We start from the raw sequence: 22,680 nt of genomic DNA, 5'->3' as shown, positions 1-22,680 counted from the left end.
AAAACATGTGGCAGGTATTCATGATGAAGACTTGTTGAATTAATTCTGACTTTCATCATTCATGCATATATTTGGCCGCTTTTTTTTTAGTGCATAATGCAAGCCAGATACCATGTAGACCTCCTTTAGGATATGAAAACGAAAAAAACCAGAGTTCTGCCCTCAAAGAATTTATAGGGAGTAAGAGACAGACACATAAATACTGTTTACAATGTGGTGTCATGACAGACTCACATACGGTATTGTGAGAACCTGTGCTAAGTGTATTTTTATTTAAGCCATTGATCACACCATAAATATTTAGACAGCCTTGTTCTACTCATTTATGTTGAAAACAAGTTAATGTATATCTTGAAATATTTAGAAACATCATTATAATATCATTAAGGGCTCACACTAGCTTCATGACGCAACCATTTCTAATACTATATTTCTTCCTATATTATTTTCAAATATTGAATATCATCAGGAGTTTGGTATTAATAGATACACACTACTACATATAAAATAAACAACAAGGATCTACTGTATGGCACAGGGAACTATATTCAGTATCTTATAATAACCTGTAATGGAAAAGAATCTGAAAAAGAATAGACATTATCTAGCTAGCTAGCTAGCTAGCTAGCTAGCTAGCTATAACTGAATCACTTTGCTGTACACCTGAAACTAACACAACATTGTAAATCAACCATACTTCCATTTAAAAAAAAAAAGAAAAAAGTGTCATCAATTACAGAGCTGGGAGAAGGATGAAATTCTTTGCATTTTAAATCTGTAACTTTCCTTCAGCAAGTGGTGTTTTCAGCAAAAGCTGGAAACTCTTGGTGCCTTATTTTCTCTCATCCCTGTCAAGGGTCCGCTGGATGAAGATGAGAATACTCAAGTAGTTGGTATGACTGAAATAGGTTACTAACAATGCTTCCAGCATCACAAAAAGAGCCTGCCCTATCTGACAGTAAAGAAAATGAAGTCAGGCTTTCTCTTGTTACACCCAGGAAGAATTGTGCCTTGCTGCAAACACCCTTCCCCAAGTGAGTTTTGCAAGATTCATAAAATGACACAAATTTTGAAAGCAGATCCATAAATCAAGATATCCTGTTTCCTTTTTTCAGTATAAAACCACTGTGTTATTTGAAGAAATATTGCATGATTCACTATTCTTTTTTATTTTCTGTATTAAAAAAAATTTTTTCCCAAAGGGTATGATATTTAAGTCTGCTCAGGGCAACCATACAACAAAATTATGACCATTAAAAAATCAGGTTTTTAAAATTAAAGCATTTTTAGAGAACACGGCTGCTGATTTTCATAAACAACAATAGCAACAAAGATATTTCAAGAAGCATAGGGATTAGGAGGGTATGGAGCTAGGCTGCCTGGGTGTAATCCACTCACAAGCTAAGCCACTTTAAACAAATTATTTAACGTGTTGGAGTCTCAATTTTCCTTACCTATAAAATTAGGATAATAATAGTAGCTATTCAATAGTAGCTATTCATTAGAGTAATAATAGTAGCCATAACAATAAAATGAACTCATAAAGGGAAATACTTAGAACAGTTCCCAGAATACAGTTATAAATAATAAATATTATTTTAATGTAACATGTACAAAAGCCCTTTTATAATTGACCTTTAAGCTGTAGGAGTATATAATACAGAGGCCAAAATAGCAGAATGAAAATGAAAGTGATGCAGTATTGAGAGAAGAAATGTAACAGCAGTTTGTGTCCCCAGTAATCAATGTTTTGGTTGAGAAAAATCTCAGCAAATAACAATAGCAGCAAACACTTGTTGAAAAACTGACTATGTGCCAGGCACTATCCTAAGTACTTTGCCTATATCATTTAATCTTTCAATCACCACTATGAGGTATGATAATAGTAATGTCAACCCCATTCTGTAAATTAGGACTTGGGACGAAAAAGTCAAAGTAATTTAAGCTCATGTTGAAAGCTGAATTCTGGCTGGGATTTGAACAGCACACCTCATTTTCTTGTGGTTTATTTTGCAGTGAACAGATCATTAGTCTAATGTTTAAAATGTAGATACCCCAGCCTAAGTTGACAATGCCATTTATCTGGGGACATTTATTAAATGGGTCCCATTATGACAGCATTAGATAGATTCAGTTAATTCTGTAAGTCATTCATCCATTCAGAAATTTTCCATTTCTGAATAGAGCCCTCAGTGTGAACACATTTTAGTGAATGGAAAGATTTATTTAAAGCAAAGGCTTTTTACTAGTCCCAGGATATACCAGGCTTTCTTGAAGTTTTTCAAATAAACATTCACTGCCCAATCACCTATAACAGTATAATGTCTCCATACAAACCTTTGGCTAAAATTCCCCTACCCTACTGAGTTACTGAGATTCTTATGAGTTCATTTTATTTATTCAAGAGGTCCAATACCTACTAAATGCTGAATGAGGCTGATACTATCATTTGAAGAATGCTTGTGGGCTGTCTTTTCTTTTTCTAGTTAGATGAAGTCAGCAGCCTTTTTTGTGTGAGTACAACAAATTTATTCATAATTGTTTTGCATTCGTAATAGTTTAGATTCCTCAGCCTTTATTTAGAGACTTCTTTTCCAAGGCGCATTTCTGGGGATTGTTCTTTAAAAATCTGGCTTTTATTTCAGAAGCAATTACACACACATTTATACAAATTATGGAGGAAACATTACAGAGATGACATGTCCAAAGATCTTATATTTGAGTGCCTAAAAGTGCAAGACAATATGGTTCAAAATAAATCATACTTCAAGTGACTAAGAGGCAGCCCGATTTTGCTTCTGCAACTTTTTTCCTTTGCAACTGACTGAACATTATGAAAAAAAATATCTGGCCAAAAAAAAAAAAAGTACCCTCCCACTTTCTCTTTTTATAATCTCTTTCAAGGGAATACTTAGACAATTACAAACACTTTTTCATTACTGGACATTTTTGTTTGGGTGTAGCACAAAAGGCAAGTCATTTGGGGTCAGATGTTAGCATGAAAATAAGATTAAAATATTTCTTGGCAGTTGAGTCACTGTGATCTGTGAATGGAAATTAAAATGTACTCCTGGCTCAACTTTCCGCTCAGTACCAGTTTTCATCTGCTGATTTTTTTTCCAGTATAACATTTTTAAGCTTATAATTTGAAGTCAAGCTGTACCTGAACTTATACAAATATTTAGAGAGCTTTACATTGCCCGAGAACATAGGAGAAAGAGTCCTGAGGACCTAGGTCATCTTCTGCTTTTAAACTGGTGTGTAAACTTGATTGATTCCACTTCCAAACTACGATTTATTAAGCATTTACCACTTGTCACCTATTGAACAGGGTGTTTTTACTTGCTCGCCATCAGCTTACTGAATTTAAGGGAAACCATGATGGCACTATTCAATCAGGAGATGAAAAGGAACAGCTGTTGTAGTTGTTGGTAGTAATTAGAATGTTCAGGTGTAGACATGCTTGGGGGGAACATTTTGATCACGTTTATTTCAAGGTTGTAATTCAAATAATGGTGAGTTTTTGAACTTGCCAGTGAATAGACAGGGCATATGGTCACTGTTACAGACCAGATTCCCTCCTCTGCCTTAAATTCTATCATAATCCGTCTGACCCAAGGGAAAAGAGCTCAGAATGGAAATTGGGTAACCACATGCAACTCAGATACAATCTCATATCTCACTTTCCTCACTTTTGAAAGGGGATTCCTCCCTAACTTATTCAAGTCTCAGTTTCTGCATCTATAAAATGGGGATAATAATAAGTATCTCTTTCTAGGGTTATTGGAGGATTAAACGAGATAATCTCAGAAATGTTCACACTGCCTAGTCCATAGTAGGCAATAAATGTTAGCCACTATCATCATTTTAAGGAATAAACGATACAATCCAGTGAAAACACAACCATTTCCTTGCAATTTAAAAACACTTGTTTCTAGAGGATCATTGACTAGTCTACTATTGATTCCTACATAAAAGCTTTAACTCTAAATAAAATTACTAAAAACTCCATAACATAACTTGTATTTGTCTTTACACATCAGAGGGCTAAATAAATGTCAGTTGTATAATTATATAAGTGTTAGATTTGAAAAGGTGGAAAAAAGACACTAACAAACATTATCAATGCCAGAAGCTCAAATTTTTTCTTGAATCACCTCTGATTGGCAGCATGATAATTTCATTAGGTATCAGAAAAGGTAGAAGGAACTTCTCAGGAGAAAGAATATTGGAAAGGAGAAGCACAGTTGTTAAGTTTCTTCCCAGGTGTGTTTTGACGGCTAAATTAAGCCTGCCTATTAGTTTAGTCTCACTAGGGACTTTTGCTGCCTGTAAAATCTTGCATTGCTGAACGCAAGTTGTTTTTATTATGAATATGAGTAATTTCAATACAGTAGTTACTATATCTCTAAATCCATTAATCTCTCCTCCACTCAACTTTGGTTTAAAAAACCTGTAGTCTTTAAAGACTGATAATTTAGAGTTCTATCACTTGGCATTTTTTGAATCATTGCTGAATTTGCCAGGGAATGCTTACCTATAAACTATTCATCCCTCTTAGATGATAATTACCCCTGCTGGAATGACCCAAAACTTGCACATTACACATTCCCTTTTGCATATGTATATCAAGATTATATTAGCAATGTATGATTTCTAAATTGAGAACTGAAGACTGAAGCTTCTCTCTTGCTTTGACCTGAAACAGTTAAGTAATAACCCAAAAAAGCAAGTGAGTTTTCAATCACATTCTTGAGATCTACTCTAATATCATCCATTTCAACATAATCAAATTCCTCAATAAGTGGGTAGACTAAAAATCTATTTACTAATCCTTTGTAGACTTCTAGATTCTAGCAAAAGCTACAACTTTTTTCCTACTAGGCTTACAAAGAACTCTTTAATGATTGACTTCTATAAATTGCCCTTTGTCTCCTACTGGGTGGAAGTTACCACAGAGGGTGCTCTGTTTCTTTCATGGTCAAAAGTAAAGATTTATCACCAGTAGGCCTGACACCTACAGTCATTTTTGCTTTCAGAAATAAATTCTTTAATATTTAATTGGTCACACAATTGGAGTAAAATTACTACGTAGAGGGTAATTTGAAATACAATTAATTTGTAACTGTAATTATAAAACTGTAGTTGTAAAGTATGAATTACAATTAGGAGATGGTATGATATATATTAGTGGACTGTTGTCAATACCACACGTGGAATACTATATATGCAAAACATTTTAAGAAAAGACATGATACAATTCAAATAGATGACTTCCTATTTAATTCCTATCAAATGTTTCTTGAGAAAGTACTCTGTTCATACGAATTTATTAGATACTGTGATGTAGGGTAGACGTGGGTCGTTGCAAATGAAGACCAAGACATGGTTTCTGTTTTGAGGGGTTTATACTCTGGCTAGAGAAGTGAAATGCAGTTATATGAAAGAGCAAGAAAATCATATATGACTACAAATAACCAAGGGTTAAGCAAGTACTAGAGGTTTAGAAAAGGTGAGATGGAAAAGGTATGGTTGACATTCTTCAATAAAAATAGCTGCTCTTCATTGAATGGCTACTAAGTGTCAGGGATTTTATATGCATTGTGTCTAAAATAAAAAAATAATGATAGTACTAAGTGATATGGGCCATAATCTCATCCACCTGGAATTGTTTCTCTTTCTTAAATTAGAGTCTATTCATTCATCTTTCTAAGCATCCATCTATATACATCCATTTATCCATACAAGGTATCCGTAGTTTGCCAATTCTGGAGCCTTGTAAATTCTGAAGTGTGCTATCCTAAAAGTATCTTCCATGAAGCAGAGGTGAAATGTTTCTTAATCCACATGGAATACCACATATTAAGAGGCGATAACTCCTCAATATCATGTAAACATTCTTAAAAGTCTCTTACCACAACTGAAAACAAAAGAGCCTTCCATAGCTGTTATAGTCCCTCTTTTCAAACATCTAATCCATAGTTCTCCAAAGCAAAGTAGAAACAAAAGTACTTTTAAAGATACTTCAAAGCTAAGTATTAAACTAATTAGCACACATCTATGAAGATCTGAAAGCGTCAATATACCTTGATTGTACACAAGGATTTCATTTCTATTGTTACCACAAAGAGAAATGCCATGAAACAGCAAACTGTCCCAAAGTAAATTCCCTCACCACTCTGGGACTGTTTCCTGGTATATAAAGTGAAGGGGTTATACTAGAGGAGAGGAATTAGAACTGTGTTCCTCAAAGCGCCCTTAGGGACCATTGGAGGATGGCAGCACCTGCTACCCCATGCCCCCTCTCCCATTCAATCAACATGGGTGTGTTTTAATCATACTCATTTATTTGATATACTAGAAGATTTCATTTGTACTAAGTGATTTCAGCTTAAAAACACTTTGAGAACCACCAGGTCTTTCCAAAATTCCATATAGCTGGCTAGTTCTACAGATCTCTGAAAACATAAGGCAATAAGAGTGAATCATAATTAACCTGATTATTCTGCTACACAGAAGAGAAGTGTAGATTTGAACATTTGGAATTGCTTACAAGAATAAAATTCCCTCCAGGCGAATTGATTCTAATTATAGAATGACTCAAATTAGAGAATGTTACTAATTAGCTGTGAATGTGTGGCGTTCAAACAAAAGCTTGTGTACACTGCTCTTTTTTGCGGGTAGTGACTGAAGGGAATGTGATTTCTTTGCCAATTCGAAATCTCCTCGTCTGAAACTCCATGTTGTATGATGAAAAATATATCTTAGAATGATTTGTTATTTAAATAACTATTAACAATTAAAGGGTTAATTTTACATTAGCAATAGCAAGAATCTAGTTTTAAAATGCCCAAATCTAACCCAAATGAGAGACTTATGTCAATTTCCTGTGTATAATAATAACATATTTTATTTGGATTTGTATCTGCTTATGTAAATGAGGTTCATTTACAGTTTTGATTCTCATTAACAAACCATTTATGCCACAATATTTTATTTGAATTTTAAAATATGAATATTTTACTATTTGAATTTTAAAATCCATTTAGAAAACAAACTAGTCTAATTCCTGGAGCATTCTCCTTATAATATAGCAGAAGCATATTGCAAGAGCTTTGAACGTTCATGTTTTAATTCATTTGAAGAGGCCATTATCTACTTGTTTATCCATTCATCAATCTATCATTCATCCAGCCCTCCCTCCATCCGTCCCTTTACCAAATTTTTCCCCTGGAAGATAGATAATTATATTCCAAGAGGATTTTTTTCTTTAACAGTAACACAGGTTCACTTATTTATCCACTTACTGGTGCAGAGTTTCCATTTGGTCCTCTTGATCTAACCATTCTCCCTAGGACTTCGGCACCATCTAATGTGATATTAGACGATGCATTTATTGCCTTCTCACCCACTTGCTTGCAGTCAATAACCACTCTGGCCAAAGTCTTGCTGACAACAACATGTAGCTGATAAAAGTAAAGATGTTTTAGAAGGTAAGAAGCAGGAGAAAATGTCAACCAAATTTACATAATTGCATGACTCATCACCAAAAAGTATGGAGGAGAAAAGAAGGAATCCTGTCACCATGTGTTTTGCTTAAGGAAAAAGGTTCTACTTTTACCATTTCCATGATTGTCCCACGTTCAGTTACCATCTCTGTGTTGTTGGGTTTTTTTTAAACACTAATGAAATCTCACATGCTTTTCATTTCCCCCGTAATATTTCTTGGCTACTTTGTGACTGACTCTGCCTAACCAAGAAAAGAATCACGTCTAGACGAAGTTGGTAAATAAATGACAATAATTCCAAAGAAATGCTAATGGGACTATTTTGAACCATGAACTAATAAATCATCTGCATCTCATGTGTTTTTAAGATACCTTGTACTTCTGGTTGCACAGTCCTATTAAACCAGAAAAAAAAAAAACCCATTTTTATGCAACTTTTCTTATGCAAAAAAGAGTCAGAATTTTGTTATGCAATTGTTCTTATACAGTTATGGTATTCAAAACCCCAGAAAGTAGCAAAGTTGTGTAGATTAGATAGATCTGACCACATTCTACATCAGGAGACAGAAGCCAAGATGAAGACTGCTTTGCAACAGCCCTTCCCTCCCTCTGACAGGACAAGAAGGGCATGATTAAGAGGCAAAGCTTTTTGCAGTACCACTTAGTAAATTCTCTGCTCTCTGGAACTCTTGGTGTTGCATTCCTTAGCAGCCCAGAGATCAGCGGGATTATTCACTAAACACAAAGGAAACAGTAAAGTTTGGAAGGAAGCATGTCTACTCCAGGGATCACCAAAACGAAGTGTTTCAGAGATGTGAAATGTGAATGAACAGAGTTCTATCACAAGTGCCAGGTTAAAATAAGAACAACTAAAGTCAGGTTTTACCAGCTTCCTCCGGGTAACTTATATAATGGCAGTGATGGGTTGTCTGTATATATATATATATATGTCTCAGTGCAATCTGTCTACATCTTTCAACATGATTTGGCTGCTGGTATTTATCTATATTGGTGGCCAGGTAGACCAGCGATCCTTCCTACATCATACATAATGTAGTGAACTAACAACTATCTGCTAAATAATACAGTACCTTCTACTACATGGTTCCTCAAAGTAAGAACCTGGACCACTTCTGTGGTAGGGCACCAAAATTTGCCATCCCAAAATGTCTCTTTGGTATGCGGATCGTTTCAAGATGAAAACAATCAAGGCCCAAAAGACTCAGGAAGAACCTTTGACCTTCCTTCTAACTGCCTAAAAGGATGTAGACAGAAGTGCTGTTCTCAGAACAGAGCTATCACCAGAGATATCTGCAAAGAATATAGGCTAGGTATGGTGGGGGAAAATCTGTGTCCCATTGTCTCTGCAGGCCCAGCAAATATTTATTTACCAAACATTTGCTTTTCCATCTCCATGTGAATTACCTTCCTTCCCTTTGAAGTCCCAGACTACCACCCACAAAATCCTCTTTTGTCTTTAGCTGAAGATGGTATTTAAGGTGAAGCTTTCGGCTATTTTTTCCTGGGTCTCTCCCGTGTATACATGTTATTAAACTTTTGTTTGAGTTTTTCCCGTTAATCTGTCTCATGTCAATTTAATTCTTAGGCCAGCTAGAGGAACCTAGAAGGATAGAGGAAAATATCTTCCTTCTGACACTATCAATATCCCCTGGGGTACTGGATAAAAATGTACATTTTAGGGTCCCATCCCAGAACTACCAAATCAGAATGTCGGGGCATTGTTTACAAGCCCCACAGGTAATTCTTACTTCAGGTGAAGTATGAGATCCAAAGCTCTATGGATTTTTTGTTGTACTATCTTCTGTTGCTTGGCCCACAGCAAATAGAATAAAGAATATATGTATACAAGGCATTACTCACCTTGTGAAAGCTTCCATAGAAAATTTTCCTAATTTCAGGTCCTTCAAAAGTAACAGTTTGAAAATCCCCACTGTAGTCATGGTTGAAATATGTTAGGGTTTTCCCACCATCTAATCAAACAAAGGAAAATAAAAACGTTTGAGAAAATATTAAAATGGGTAATTTTTTAAAAAGTCAACTCAAAATAATGTAACCTCTGTCTTCAGGCTTTGTTTAGGACAAAGTGACGAGTAGGTAAGGAAATGACCTATAGTCCTTGGGTTGCCCCAGGCTTTCAATTGGCCAGATTAACTAACTTAACCATGTAGTGATGGTGATGAGGCAAGGACCCTGACATATATTGTTCCTCTGTAGTTCCTTGCCTATACTCCCATTCCCACTACCCTTTTGGGAGATGGTTGTCTGAAGTTGGAAGTAGAGGCAGACAAAAAGGAAAAATGAAGTTAATCAAATTGTTGCCAGAGCTGCTCCAGATCTTTGCTCAAAACCCATCAACCATCTAACCCGCACCTTTGGCAGGAATGCCCGTGCTCAAAAGCTGCCAACCCTCCACCTTTAGCAGGAGTGAACATAAATTTTTAAGTTAAAAGGTCCAGAGGTAAGAAAGGAAGGTACAAAAAAACAAAAAACACAAAAAAACAGATGGAACCAGCTGGGACCAAGATGATGATAAATCTGACCTCCAACAGACCTTGAGTCCCATTATACGGTGATTTACTACTTTAGCATGCTACCTACACCTACTTACTGGCAGCCATTAAGGACCAAAAAAGGATAAAAAGGAGGTGGCACCCCAATCCCTTGGAAAAAGCCCTGCCCCTTCCCTGGTAGACTAATGCATATGCTTCCCCATCATCAGCTTCACTCCTCCTCTCTTTGTCTTTACTCTTTAAAATTAAATCACCTCACACCAATCAGAATGGCCTTCATCAAAAAATCTACAAACAATAAATGCTGGAGAGGGTGTGGAGAAAAGGGAACCCTCTTGCACTGTTGGTGGGAATGCAATTTGATACAGCCACTATGGAGAACAGTATGGAGGTTCCTTAAAAAACTAAAAATAGAACTACCATATGACCCAGCAATCCCACTACTGGGCATATACCCTGAGAAAACCATAATTCAGAAAGAGACATGTACCACAATGTTCATTGCAGCTCTATTTACAATAGCTAGGACATGGAAACAACCTAAGTGTCCATCAACAGATGACTGGATAAAGAAGATGTGGCACATATATACAATGGAATATTACTCAGCCATAAAAAGAAAAGAAATTGAGTTACTTGTAGTGAGGTGGATGGACCTAGAGTCTGTCATACAGAATGAAGTAAGTCAGAAAGAGAAAAACAAATACCGTATGCTAACACATATATATGGAATCTAGAAAAAAAAAAAAGGTGGTTCTGAAGAACCTAAGGGCAGGACAGGAATAAAGACGCAGACGTAGAGAATGGACTTGAGGGCACAGGGTGGGGAAGGGTAAGCTGGGACGAAGTGAGAGAGTGACATGGACATATATATACTACCAAATATAAAATAGATAGCTAGTGGGAAGCAGCCGCATAGCACAGGGAGATCACCTCGGAACTTTGTGACCACCTAGAGGGGTGGGATAGGGAGGATGGGAGGGAGACACAAGAGGGAGAAGATATGGGGATATATGTATATGTATAACGGATTCACTTTGTTATAAAGCAGAAACTAACATACCATTGTAAAGCAATTATACTCCAATAAAGATGTTTAAAAAAAAAAAAAATCTCTCTCCTCAGGTGGGTGAGAAGTTGATCTGTGAACTTAGTTCCCACTTCTCCTTTCTTTAGCCACTGAATAAAAGCTAGTGCTGTGTCAATCTCGGCTTCGGTTTTGCTATCCACCTACTTAAACCCGAAAGGAAAAAGAACACTCCTCCTCCAAGGCAGAGAGCATGGGCCAGGCTAGGCCCCGAGCAGGGTTCATACAACTTAATTCGGTAACAAAATCTTAATAAATAAAAACCAGACTCTTTGCCTTATTTAACCACTGAAGCAACCAGTTTTCCCAGGACATGTAACTTACACTGCCCCAAAATAGTGATATTTCAGCGTGTCTTTTATTATGAACAAACAAACAAGTAAAAAAGAACCTTCCTACTCTTGAGTACTTCATGTTACAAGGAATATTTTATTACAAAAAGAGAGGGGGCTTCCCTGGTGGCGCAGTGGTTGAGAGTCTGCCTGCCAATGCAGGGGACACAGGTTCGAGCCCTGGTCTGGGAAGATCCCACATGCTGAGGAGCAACTAGGCCCGTGAGCCACAACTACTGAGCCTGTGCGTCTGGAGCTTGTGTTCCGCAACAAGAGAGGCCGCGACAGTGAGAGGCCCGCACACCGCGATTAAGAGTGGCCCCCGCTCGCCGCAACTAGAGAAAGCCCACGCACAGAAACGAAGACCCAACACAGCCAAAAATATATAAATAATAAATAAATAAAATTAAAAAAAAAAAAAGAGAGAGAACATTTTTCTCACTAATTCATTCCCCGGTTACAATTAAATTTTTCATTCTGCTTTCTAAAGGAGCAAGTAAGTATTAATCATTTCAAGAGACTTCTTTGTTTTCAAGTCCTGGTTGTATATAGAGTTAGCAATTTACACCTTTTTAATCTACAGCTTTCCCTTAGTTTCAAAATCAATACAAAATGCTTTCACAATGTTTAGTTGTTGATTTATTTCCATGTACTGAACTGTCCTTTAACAAATACTAGTTGGAAATAGCTTAAAATACTTTTCTTATCCAAATGTTCAAGTTAATACCTAACAATAACCACCAAATTTTCATTCCCAGATTGACTGGGATCCTAAACTAAAAATATATTTAGAAAACTCAGGGACATTAACCAAAAACTTGATAATTCTCTTATGTGATAATCATTTGTGACATCCAAGAGTAAAGGTTAAGAACTTTCCTTTGTTTTTTCCTCCTCAACTTTCCAATCTCCAAACAATGGAATTTCTCATTCACAACTATTCTCTTTTCTTTCTGGACTTACTCTCTAGATGATCTCACATATGCAACTTTCAATTTTATATCTCCATCCCAGAATTCTTCCCAAAACATGCTGCTGCCAATCTGACATTTTTCTCTAGGATATGAAAGAGGCATTGCAACATTGTGACTTAAAAGAAATATATATTTGTTATTCAGATGACCAAAATATATTTCTCATATATACTTGGTCTTTGTCTAGGGTTCCTGCCTTGCAGCTCCTAAAACCCTTGGAATTTCCTGTGGTAAGAACAAAAAATGTGCCTTTTGTTATGTTAATACAGTGGCTTTTGGAAAGCCCTTAGGTAACCTAAGGATAAGGGCTGGTTGCCTGGAGAACCAGTCATGTGACAAGAGGGTTAGATCTTTCAGTCCCCCTACCCCCTCCAACTTCTAGGGAGGGGAGAGGGGGTGGAGACTGAGTTCAATTGCCAATGGCCAGTGAGTTAATCATTCCTATGTAATGAAGCATCCATAAAAACCCAAAAGGATGGGGTTCAGAGAATTTCCAGCTTGGTAAACATATGGAGGTGCTGGGAGAGTGGTGCAGGTGGAGAGGGCATGGAAGCTCCCCACCTCTTCCCTATGCCTTGCTCCTGAGTTATATCCTTTTATAATAGACTGGTAATCTAGTATGTAAAATGCTTCTCTGAGTTCTGTGAGCCACTCTAGCAAATTAATTGAACCTGAGGAGGAAGTTGTGGGAACCTCTGATTTATAGACTGTGGGTCAGAAGTACAGGTAAAAATCTGGACTTTCAGTTGACATCCTGAACTGGAGCAGGTTGTCGGAACCTCCAATTCATAGCTGGTAGCAGCCTGAGCTTGCCACTGGTGGCTGAAATGGAGGGGGAGGAGGGCAGTCTTATAGGAACAAGCCCTCAACCTGTGGAATCTGATGCTACCTCTGGTAAATAGTGTCAGATTGGAGTTGAATTCTCAGATACTCTGCTGGTGTCCAAGAATTGCTTGGTGTTGTGTGGGAGCCTCTCCTCCACCCCCCACGCCCAACACACATGTTGGAATTGGGCCCAGGAACCCAAAAGAGGCATCTTACACTTATCATATCCAATAGGAAAAGTGACTTCAGATCCCACCCCTCCCACTGATCCTCCTCTGCATCAAGTTGCATGCTCTTCCTAGAGTCGGCATGTCTCAGGAATTGTCTTTCTCCACCTTGCTCACTACTGAATCCCAGAGCCTGGCGTTGGCAAATAGTAGGAACTCGATGAATATTTGTTGAAAGAATGAATAGATAAATGAATGAATCAACTATCACATAGTCCATTATTAGTATTTACAAATAGCTTAAAATAAGTGAGTTACTCTACAATACACACAAACCAGGCAAGATGACATGCCACATACGTTACTCATACATGTGTGTGCAAATGTTTTATAAATAAATCTACTTACTATCTAAAATGACTCCAACCAATGGGTCAGAATTTTTATTTAAAATCTCCCAAAGAGCAAATGGCTCCTCTGGAGTATCAGGAAGAATCCGGAATAGAAAACTAATTGTATAGTCAGAGGGCAATCCTTCTGGATGTAAATATCTGAAAATAGAAAGAAAATAGTATATTTTATTATATCCCTCTTTAAGAAGTTATTTATACGATTATAAAAGCAAATACAATTTCATTATACAAGATGTGAAAAAACAGAAAAGAAGAAAATAACAGATCACCATTACCCCATTCAGAAGTGATCACTCTTTTGGTGTCGTGCATTTCCCTCCAGCCTTTAAAGAATGTCTGTAAGTATTTGTCCAATTTATATAATTTTGCCCCTTTCTTTTCTTAGCACCATTTACTACATATTTCACATGTCCTTAAATATTTTTAAGGGCATGATATTTAATATCTGCACAACCTTCTCTTGTTTGGCTATTCCATAATTTATCTGACCAGTCACTTCTTATTAAACATTTAAGTAGTTTCAAGTTTTAGTATTATAAATAATGTTTACCTACAGTCCCTTTATAAAACTTAAGACATTGTCACTTTCTACCACATGTTGTAGTTAGTTGCATTCCTGTCTGTGCTATGTGCTCTGATGCACCATCTAAATCCACCTTTAAGAATTGAGAATCGACTAATCCTGCTTCTGGGAGTGATGTCTGCAGACAGCTCTCAGATACCAGTTCCCTCAGGAATGGCCTCAGCAGATGAGGGGTGCCTCTCCCAAGGTCATGCCAACTTTATTATGGTGCCTCTTTTCAATGACTAGTCGTTGAGGGGATATAAGGACCAGAGCCTCTCATTCCAAAGGAGATAACTCCATTCTAAGAACTCCTGTGTGTGGGTCAACTGAGGCTTTTACTAAAACTGCTTCATAGCTTGACTTCTCTCCTTTGCCCTATCCTAATTCCTTCTGTTCCCTTCCAGAAGAGCACAGCCTCACCGACTTCCCACACACTAATCTCCGCCTTTGGATCTGCTTCCTGGGGAACCCAACCTGCTACACCATCTTACCTCTCTAACAGTTAAGTGGATCACTTACATACTTTAAAATTTTTCCCTCAAGCAATAGATATAGGCTTTTAGATATATAGGAGACCCATAATATTTATTACTCAAATTGACAAATTGGTGAATAGGTGGGAATTTAGCATAAATTTAAAAGTGAAAGTTTGATTTGCATACATTAAATATGTATGTATTCATTCATTCAATATTTGTTGAGTGCCTACGATGTACCAGACATGGTAATATGCATTAAGATACATCAGTGAATCAAACTGGCAAGGAACCTTCGTATGAGAACTTGAACTTGAGCAGGGTGAATTATACAGTTTATTAGAAGGTAATAAGTGCCATCAAAAACAACAACAAAAAACAGCATAATGGGGATTGGGAATGCTAGAATGCATTATTTTGCCATTTTAATTAAAGTCATCAGCATTGGCTTCACTTAGAAGGTTCATTGAGAAGACTGCATTTGAGCAAAGGTTCACTGAGAAGGTCACACTTGAAGAAAAACTCATAGGAGATGAAGACATCCAGCCAGTGCAAAGATACTAAAGTGGGGTGTGTCTGGTATATTTTGAGAACGGACTAAAAGAAACAAGAAGTAAAGTCAAAGAGGTAATAGCTACCCAGAAAATGTAGGGCTCTTTGGCCATTCAAGAGCTTTGACTTTTATGCCAAGGGGAATGAGGAATCACTGGCAGATTTTGGAGTGACATGATCTGATTTATACATCAAAAAAAAAAAAAAAAATCATTCTGACAGCTACTTGGAGAACAGACTCCAAGAAGGCAAGGGTAGCAGCGGGAAGACCAGGTAGGAGGCTGCTGTAATGATGTAGGGAAGAGATGATGGTACCTCATATCAGGGTGATGACAATAGAGGTAGTGAGAAGGAACAGACAATTAGGATTCCTTGGTGGATTGATGTGGGGCATAAGAGAAACAGAGGAGTCCAGCTTCTTTGCCTAAGAAACTCATTAAATGTAGTTATCATTAAGATGAAAAAGGTCATAGGTGAAGCTGGTTCTGGAGGTAGGATCAGGGATGTGGTATTGAACCTATAAAGTATGAAATGCCTATGAGACATCCAAGTAGAGATATCTAGTAAGCAATTAAATATGTAGGTCTAAATTTGGGGAAGTAGATCTGGACTGGAAGTATAAAATTTAGGAGTCCTTGGTATGTAGATGGGGTTCAACACTACGATACTGAAAAGATCACTAGGAAGAAGGGACAGAGAGAGAAAACAAGGAAGTCTTGAGCAAGTCCTGGTCCCTCCAACATAAAGAGGTGGAGGAGAAAAGAAGAGCCAGCACTGAAAAGGAACAGCCTGTAATGTAGACAGAAACTAGAGGCAGTGTGTGTCCCAGAGGCCCAAGGAGGAGAGTGAATCCAGGAGGAAGATATGATCAACTGTAGAAAATGCTGGTGACAGGTCGAGTGAGATAAAGGCTGGGAACAAGTGAATGGATTTAGCAAGGTGGGGGGTGAGGGCATTGCTGGCCAGATGAACAATTTCAGTGGAGTGGTAGAAGATTTTCTTTCTGGCAATTCTCATTTTTGTCTAGGCCTCCAGGAATGATTTTCAAATATCCATTTTAATATTCATCACTAGACAGTGTAAAAAAACCTGTCAAAAGGTAACGTCAGATGTTGGATTTATCTAAAACAACAGATAGTACTGTAATAAGTTTGAATTCAATAAACAGTATTTTGGAAGAAGGTAGAAAAGCAACTTGTTTACAAATTGGACAGATTAATTTAATACTCGAAAATGATCTCCCCCACATTTTCATGCATATGTGCACACTATATCAAAATGTGGACACAGAAAAAGTTTCACATTAAAATACTGAAGGCATTTTGAGACAAAAAAAAAAGAATATTTGGAAGGTAAAGTAGCAGGTGACATCTTGAGAGATGACCCCTTAAATCAGGAACTCCTAATTTGTAATCTCAAGTACCTCTGGAGTTTTCAGAACTGCTGAAATAGCGCCAGGAATCCCTAGGTGCACCATAGATTGTAGAATAACTAGATAACGTAATTTTTTTAACACCTTAATTGGAATATCATTGCTTTACAATGTTGCATTAATTTCTGCTGTATAACAAAGCAAGTCAGCTATATGTATACATATATCACAATAACCACTCCCTCTTGCGTCTCCGTCCCACCCTCCCTATTCCACCTCTCTAGGTGGTCACAAAGCACCGAGCTGATCTCCCTGTGCTATGCGGCTGCTTCCCACTAGCTATCTATTTTACATTTGGTAGTGTATATATGTAAATATTACTCTCTCACTTCGCCCAAGCTTACCCTTCCCACTCCCCGTGTCCTCAAGCCCATTCTCTACATCTGCGTCTTTATTCCTGTCCTGCCCCTAGGTTCATCAGAACTTCTTTTTTTTTCATTAGATTCCATATATGTGTGTTAGCATACGGTATTCGTTTTTCTCTTTCTGACTAACTTCACTCTGTATGACAGACTCTAGGTCCATCCACCTCACTAAAAATAACTCAATTTCGTTTCTTTTTTATGGCTGAGTAATATTCCATTGTACATATGTGCCACATCTTCTTTATCCATTCATCTGTCGACAGACACTTAGGTTGCTTCCATGTCCTGGCTATTGTAAATAGTGCTGCAATGAATATTGTGGTACATTACTCTTTTTGAATTATGGTTTCTCAGGGTATATGCCCAGTAGTGGGATTGCTGGGTCATACGGTAGTTCTATTTTTAGTTTTTAAGGAACCTCCATACTGTTCTCCATAGTGGCTGTATCAATTTACATTCCCACCAACAGTGCAAGAGGGTTCCCTTTTCTCCACACCCTCTCCAGCATTTACTGTTTGTAGATTTTTTGATGACAACCATTCTGAGCGGTGTGAGGTGATACCTCATTGTGGTTTTGATTTGCATTTCTCTAATGATTAGTGATGTTGAGGATCCTTTCATGTGTTTGTTGGCAATTGGTGTATCTTCTTTGAGAAATGTCTATTTAGGTCTTCTGCCCATTTTTCAATTGGGTTGTTTTTTTGATATTGAGCTGCATGAGCTGCTTGTAAATTTTGGAGATTAATCTTTTGTCTGATGATTCATTTGCAAATATTTTCTCCCATTCTGAGGGTTGTCTTTTCGTCTTGTTTATGGTTTCCTTTGCTGTGCAAAAGCTTTTAAGTTTCATTAGGTCCCATTTGTTTATTTTTGTTTTTATTTCCATTTCTCTAGGAGGTGGGTCAAAAAGGATCTTGCTGTGATTTACATCATAGAGTGTTCTGCCTATGTTTTCCTCTAAGAGTTTTATAGCGTTTGGCCTTATATTTAGGTCTTTAATCCACTGTAAGTTTATTTTTGTGTATGGTGTTAGGGAGTGTTCTAACTTCATTCTTTTACATGTAGCTGTCCAGTTTTCTGAGAACCACTTACTGAAGAGGCTGTCTTTTCTCCACTGTATATCCTTGCCTCCTTTATCAAAGATAAGGTAACCGTATATGTGTGGGTTTATCTCTGGGCTTTCTACAATGTTCCATTGATCTATATTTCTGTTTTTACCCAGTACAATACTGTCTTGATTACTGTAGCTTTGTAGTATAGTCTGAAGTCAGGTCGCCTGATTCCTCCAGCACTGTTTTTCTTTCTCAAGATTGCTTTGGCTATTCGGGGTCTTTTGTGTTTCCATACAAATTGTGAAATTTTTTGTTCTAGTTCTGTTAAAAACGCCATTGGTAGTTTGATAGGGATTGCATTGAATCTGTAGATACCTGTGGGTAGTATAGTTATTTTCACAATGTTGATTCTTCCAATCCAAGAACATGGTATATCTCTCTATCTGTTTGTACCATCTTTAATTTCTTTCATCAGTGTCTTATAGTTTTCTGCATACAGGTCTTTTGTCTCCTTAGGTAGGTTTATTCCTAGGTATTTTATTCTTTTTGTTGCAGTGGTAAATGGGAGTGTTTCCTTAATTTCTCTTTCAGATTTTTCATCATTAGTGTATAGGAATGCAAGAGATTTCTGTGCATGAATTTTGTATCCTGCTACTTTACCAAATTCATTGATTAGCTCTGGTAGTTTTCTGGTAGCATCTTTAGGATTCTCTATGTATAGTATCATGTCATCTGCAAACAATGACAGCTTTACTTCTTCTTTTCCGATTTGGATTCCTTTTATTTCTTTTTCTTCTCTGATTGCTGTGACTAAAACTTCCAAAACTATGTTGAATAATAGCGGTGAGAGTGGGCAACCTTGTCTTGTTCCTAATCTTAGAGGAAATGGTTTCAGTTTTTCACCATTGAGAATGATGTTGGCTGTGGGTTTGTCATATATGGCCTTTATTATGTTGAGGTAGGTTCTCTCTATGCCTACTTTCTGGAGAGTTTTTATCATAAATGGGTGTTGAATTTGGTCGAAAGCTTTTTCTGCATCTATTGAGATGATCATATGGTTTTTATCCTTCAGTTTTTTAATATGGTGTATCACATTGATTGATTTGCATATACTGAAGAACCCTTGCATTCCTGGGATAAACCCCACTTGATCATGGTGTATGATCCTTTTAATGTGCTGTTGGATTCTGTTTGCTAATATTTTGTTGAGGATTTTTGCATCTGTGTTCATCAGTGATATTGGCCTGTAGCTTTCTTTTTTTGGTGACATCTTTGTCTGGTTTTGGTACCAGGGGGATGGTGGCCTCGTAGAATGAGTTTGGGAGTGTTCCTCCCTCTGCTATATATTCGGAAGAATTTGAGAAGGATAAGTGTTAGGTCTTCTGTAAATGTTTGATAGAATTCGCCTGTGAAGCCATCTGGGCCCGGGGTTTTGTTTGTTGGAAGACTTTTAATCACAGTTTCAATTTCAGTGCTTGTGATTGGTCTGTTCATATTTTCTATTTCTTCCTGGTTCAATCTTGGAAGGTTGTGCTTTTCTAAGAATTTGTCCATTTGTTCCAGGTTGTCCATTTTATTGGCATATAGTTGCTTGTAGTAATCTCTCATGATCCCTTGTATTTCTGCAATGTCAGTTGTTTCTTCTCCTTTTCCATATCTAATTCTGTTGATTTGAGTCTTCTTTTTTTTCTTGATGAGTCTGGCTAATGGTTTATCAATTTTGTTTATCTTCTCAAAGAACCAGCTTTTAGTTTTATTGATCTTTGCTTCGTTTCCTTCATTTCTTTTTCATTTATTTCTCATCTGATCTTTATGATTTCTTTCCTTCTGCGAACTTTGGGTTTTTTTTTGTTCTCCTTTCTCTAATTGCTTTAAGTGTAAGGTTAGGTTGTTTATTTGAGATGTTCCTTGTTTCTTGAGGTAGGACTGTATTGCTATAAACTTCCCTCTTAGAACTGTTTTTGCTGAATCCCATAGGTTTTGGTTCATCGTGTTTTCATTGTCATTTGTCTAGGTTTTTGATTTCCTGTTTGATTTCTTCAGTGATCGCTTGGTTATTTAGTAGCCTATTGATTAGCCTCCTTTTTTTTTTCAGTTTTTTTTTTTTTTTTTTTTTTTTTACAGTTTTTTTCCTGTCATTGATATCTAGTCTTGTAGCATTGTGGTCAGAAAAGATACTTGGTACTATTTCAATTTTCTTAAATTTACCAAGGCTTTATTTGTGAGGCAAGATATGATCTATCCTGGAGAATGTTCCACGAGCACTTGAGAAGAAAGTGCATTCTGCTGTTTTTGGATGGAATGTCCTGTAAATATCAGTTAAGTCCATCTTGTTTTATGTATCATTTAATGCTTCTGTTTCCTTATTTATTTTCATTTTGGATGATCTGTCCATTGGTGAAAGTGAGGTGTTTAAGTCCCCTACTATTATTGTGTTACTGTCAATTTCCCCATTTATGGCTGTTAGCCTTTGCCTTATGTATTGAGGGGTTCCTGCATTGGGTGCATAAATATTTACAATTGTTATTTCTTCTTCTTGGATTGATCCCTTGATCATTATGTATTGTCCTTCTTTGTCTCTTGTAATAGTCTTTATTTTAATGTCTATTTTGTCTGATATAAGAATTGCTAATCCAGCTTTCTTTTGATTTCCATTTGCATGGAATATCTTTTTCCGTCCCTTCACTTTCCGTCTGTATGTGTCCCTAGGTCAGAAGTGGGTCTCTTGTAGACAGCATATAGGTCTTGTTTTTGTATCTATTCAGCCAGTCTATGTCTTTTGGTTGGAGCATTTAATCCATTTACATTTAAGGTAGTTATCAATATGTACGTTCTTATTACCATTTTCTTAATTGTTTTGGTTTTGTTATTGTAGGTCTCTTCCTTCTCTTGTGTTTCCTGCCTAGAGAAGTTCCTTTAGCATTTGTTGTAAAGCTGGTTTGGTGGTGCTGAATTCTCTTAGCTTTTGCTTGTCTGTAAATGTTTTAATTTCTCCATCGAATCTGAATGAGATCTTTGCTGGGTAGAGTAACCTTGGTTGTAGGTTTTTCCCTTTCATCACTTTAAATATGTCCTGCCACTCCCTTCTGCCTTGCAGAGTTTCTGCTGAAAGATCAGCTGTTAACCTTATCAGAATTCCCTTGTGTGTTACTTGTTGTTTTTCCCTTGTTGCTTTTAATATTTTTTCTTTGTATTTAATTTTTGATAGTTTGATTAATATGTGTCTTGGCGTGTTTCTCCTTGGATTTATCCTGTATGGGACTCTCTGCACTTCCTGGACTTGATAGACTATTTCCTTTCCCATATTAGGGAAGTTTTCAACTATAATCTCTTCAAATATATTCTCTGTCACTTTCTTTTTCTCTTCTTCTTCTGGGACTCCTATAATTCGAATGTTGGTGCGTTTAGTGTTGTCCCAGAGGTCTCCGAGACCGTCCTCAATTCTTTTCATTTTTTTTTTCTTTATTCTGCTCTGTGGTAGTTATTTCCACTATTTTACCTTCCAGGTCACTTATCTGTTCTTCTGCCTCAGTTATTCTGCTATAGATTCCTTCTAGAGAAATTTTTATTGCATTTTTTGTATTGTTCATCACTGTTTGTTTTCTCTTTAGTTCTTCTAGGTCCTTGTTAAATATTTCTTCTATTTTCTCCCTTCTATTTCCAAGATTTTGGATCATCTTTACTATCATTATTCTGAATTCTTTTTCAGGTAGACTGTCTATTTCCTCTTCAGTTGTTTAATCTGGTGGGTTTTTACTTTGCTTCTTCATCTGCTGAATATTTCTTTGTCTTCACATTTTGTTTAACTTCCTGTGTTTGGGATCCTTTTCACAGGCTGCAGGTTCATAGTTCCCATTGTTTTTGGTGTCTGCCCCAGTGGGTGAGGTTTGTTCACTGGCTTGTGTAGGCTTCCTGATGGAGGGGACTGGTGCCTGTGTTCTGGTGGGTGGGGCTGGATCTTGTCTTGCTGGTGGGCAGGACCTCTTCCATGGTGTGTTTTGGGGTAAATAGAACACACATAGTAAAACCTTACTATGATTTTAGGCAGCGTCTCTGCTAATGGGTGGGGTTGTGTTCCTTTCTTGCTAGTTGATTGGCATGGGGCATACAGCACTGGAGCTTGCTGGTCGTTGAGTGGAGCTGGGTCTTAGCGTTAAGACAGAGATCTCTGGGAGACCTCTCGCCGACTGATATTACATGGGGCCGGGGGCTCTCTGGTGGTCCAATGTCCTGAACTCATCTCTCCCACCTCATAGGCTCAGGCCTGACACCAGGCCAGAGCACCAAGACCCTGTCAGCCACACAGCTCAGAAGAAAAGGGAGAAAAAGAGAAAGAAAAAATAATAATAATAAATTTTTTAAAAAAATAATAATAATAAAAAAAGAAGAAGAGAGCAACCA

The 22,680-nt window shown here is 37.2% G+C and overlaps 1 protein-coding gene across 5 annotated transcripts in view; it reads right to left on the bottom strand.

Moving 5' to 3' along the window:
- The window catches only part of COL14A1 (collagen type XIV alpha 1 chain), a 242,711-nt gene that overhangs the window by 69,358 nt on the left and 150,673 nt on the right, over window positions 1-22,680 (bottom strand). For all 5 annotated transcript variants that reach the window (XM_068525322.1, XM_068525320.1, XM_068525323.1 and 2 more), the window contains exons 32-34: window positions 13,833-13,975; window positions 9,390-9,499; window positions 7,308-7,466 (exon numbers count right to left, since the gene is read on the bottom strand). In XM_068525322.1, coding sequence (XP_068381423.1) covers window positions 7,308-7,466; window positions 9,390-9,499; window positions 13,833-13,975 — 412 coding nt within the window. The remainder of the gene's footprint in view (window positions 1-7,307; window positions 7,467-9,389; window positions 9,500-13,832; window positions 13,976-22,680) is intronic.

The sequence above is a fragment of the Eschrichtius robustus genome, chromosome 17 (genome assembly GCF_028021215.1).
Source record: "Eschrichtius robustus isolate mEscRob2 chromosome 17, mEscRob2.pri, whole genome shotgun sequence".
NCBI classification, from domain to species: domain Eukaryota; kingdom Metazoa; phylum Chordata; class Mammalia; order Artiodactyla; family Eschrichtiidae; genus Eschrichtius; species Eschrichtius robustus.
Note: the sequence above shows the minus strand (reverse complement) of the source record. Positions and strands in the feature narration are given on the sequence as shown.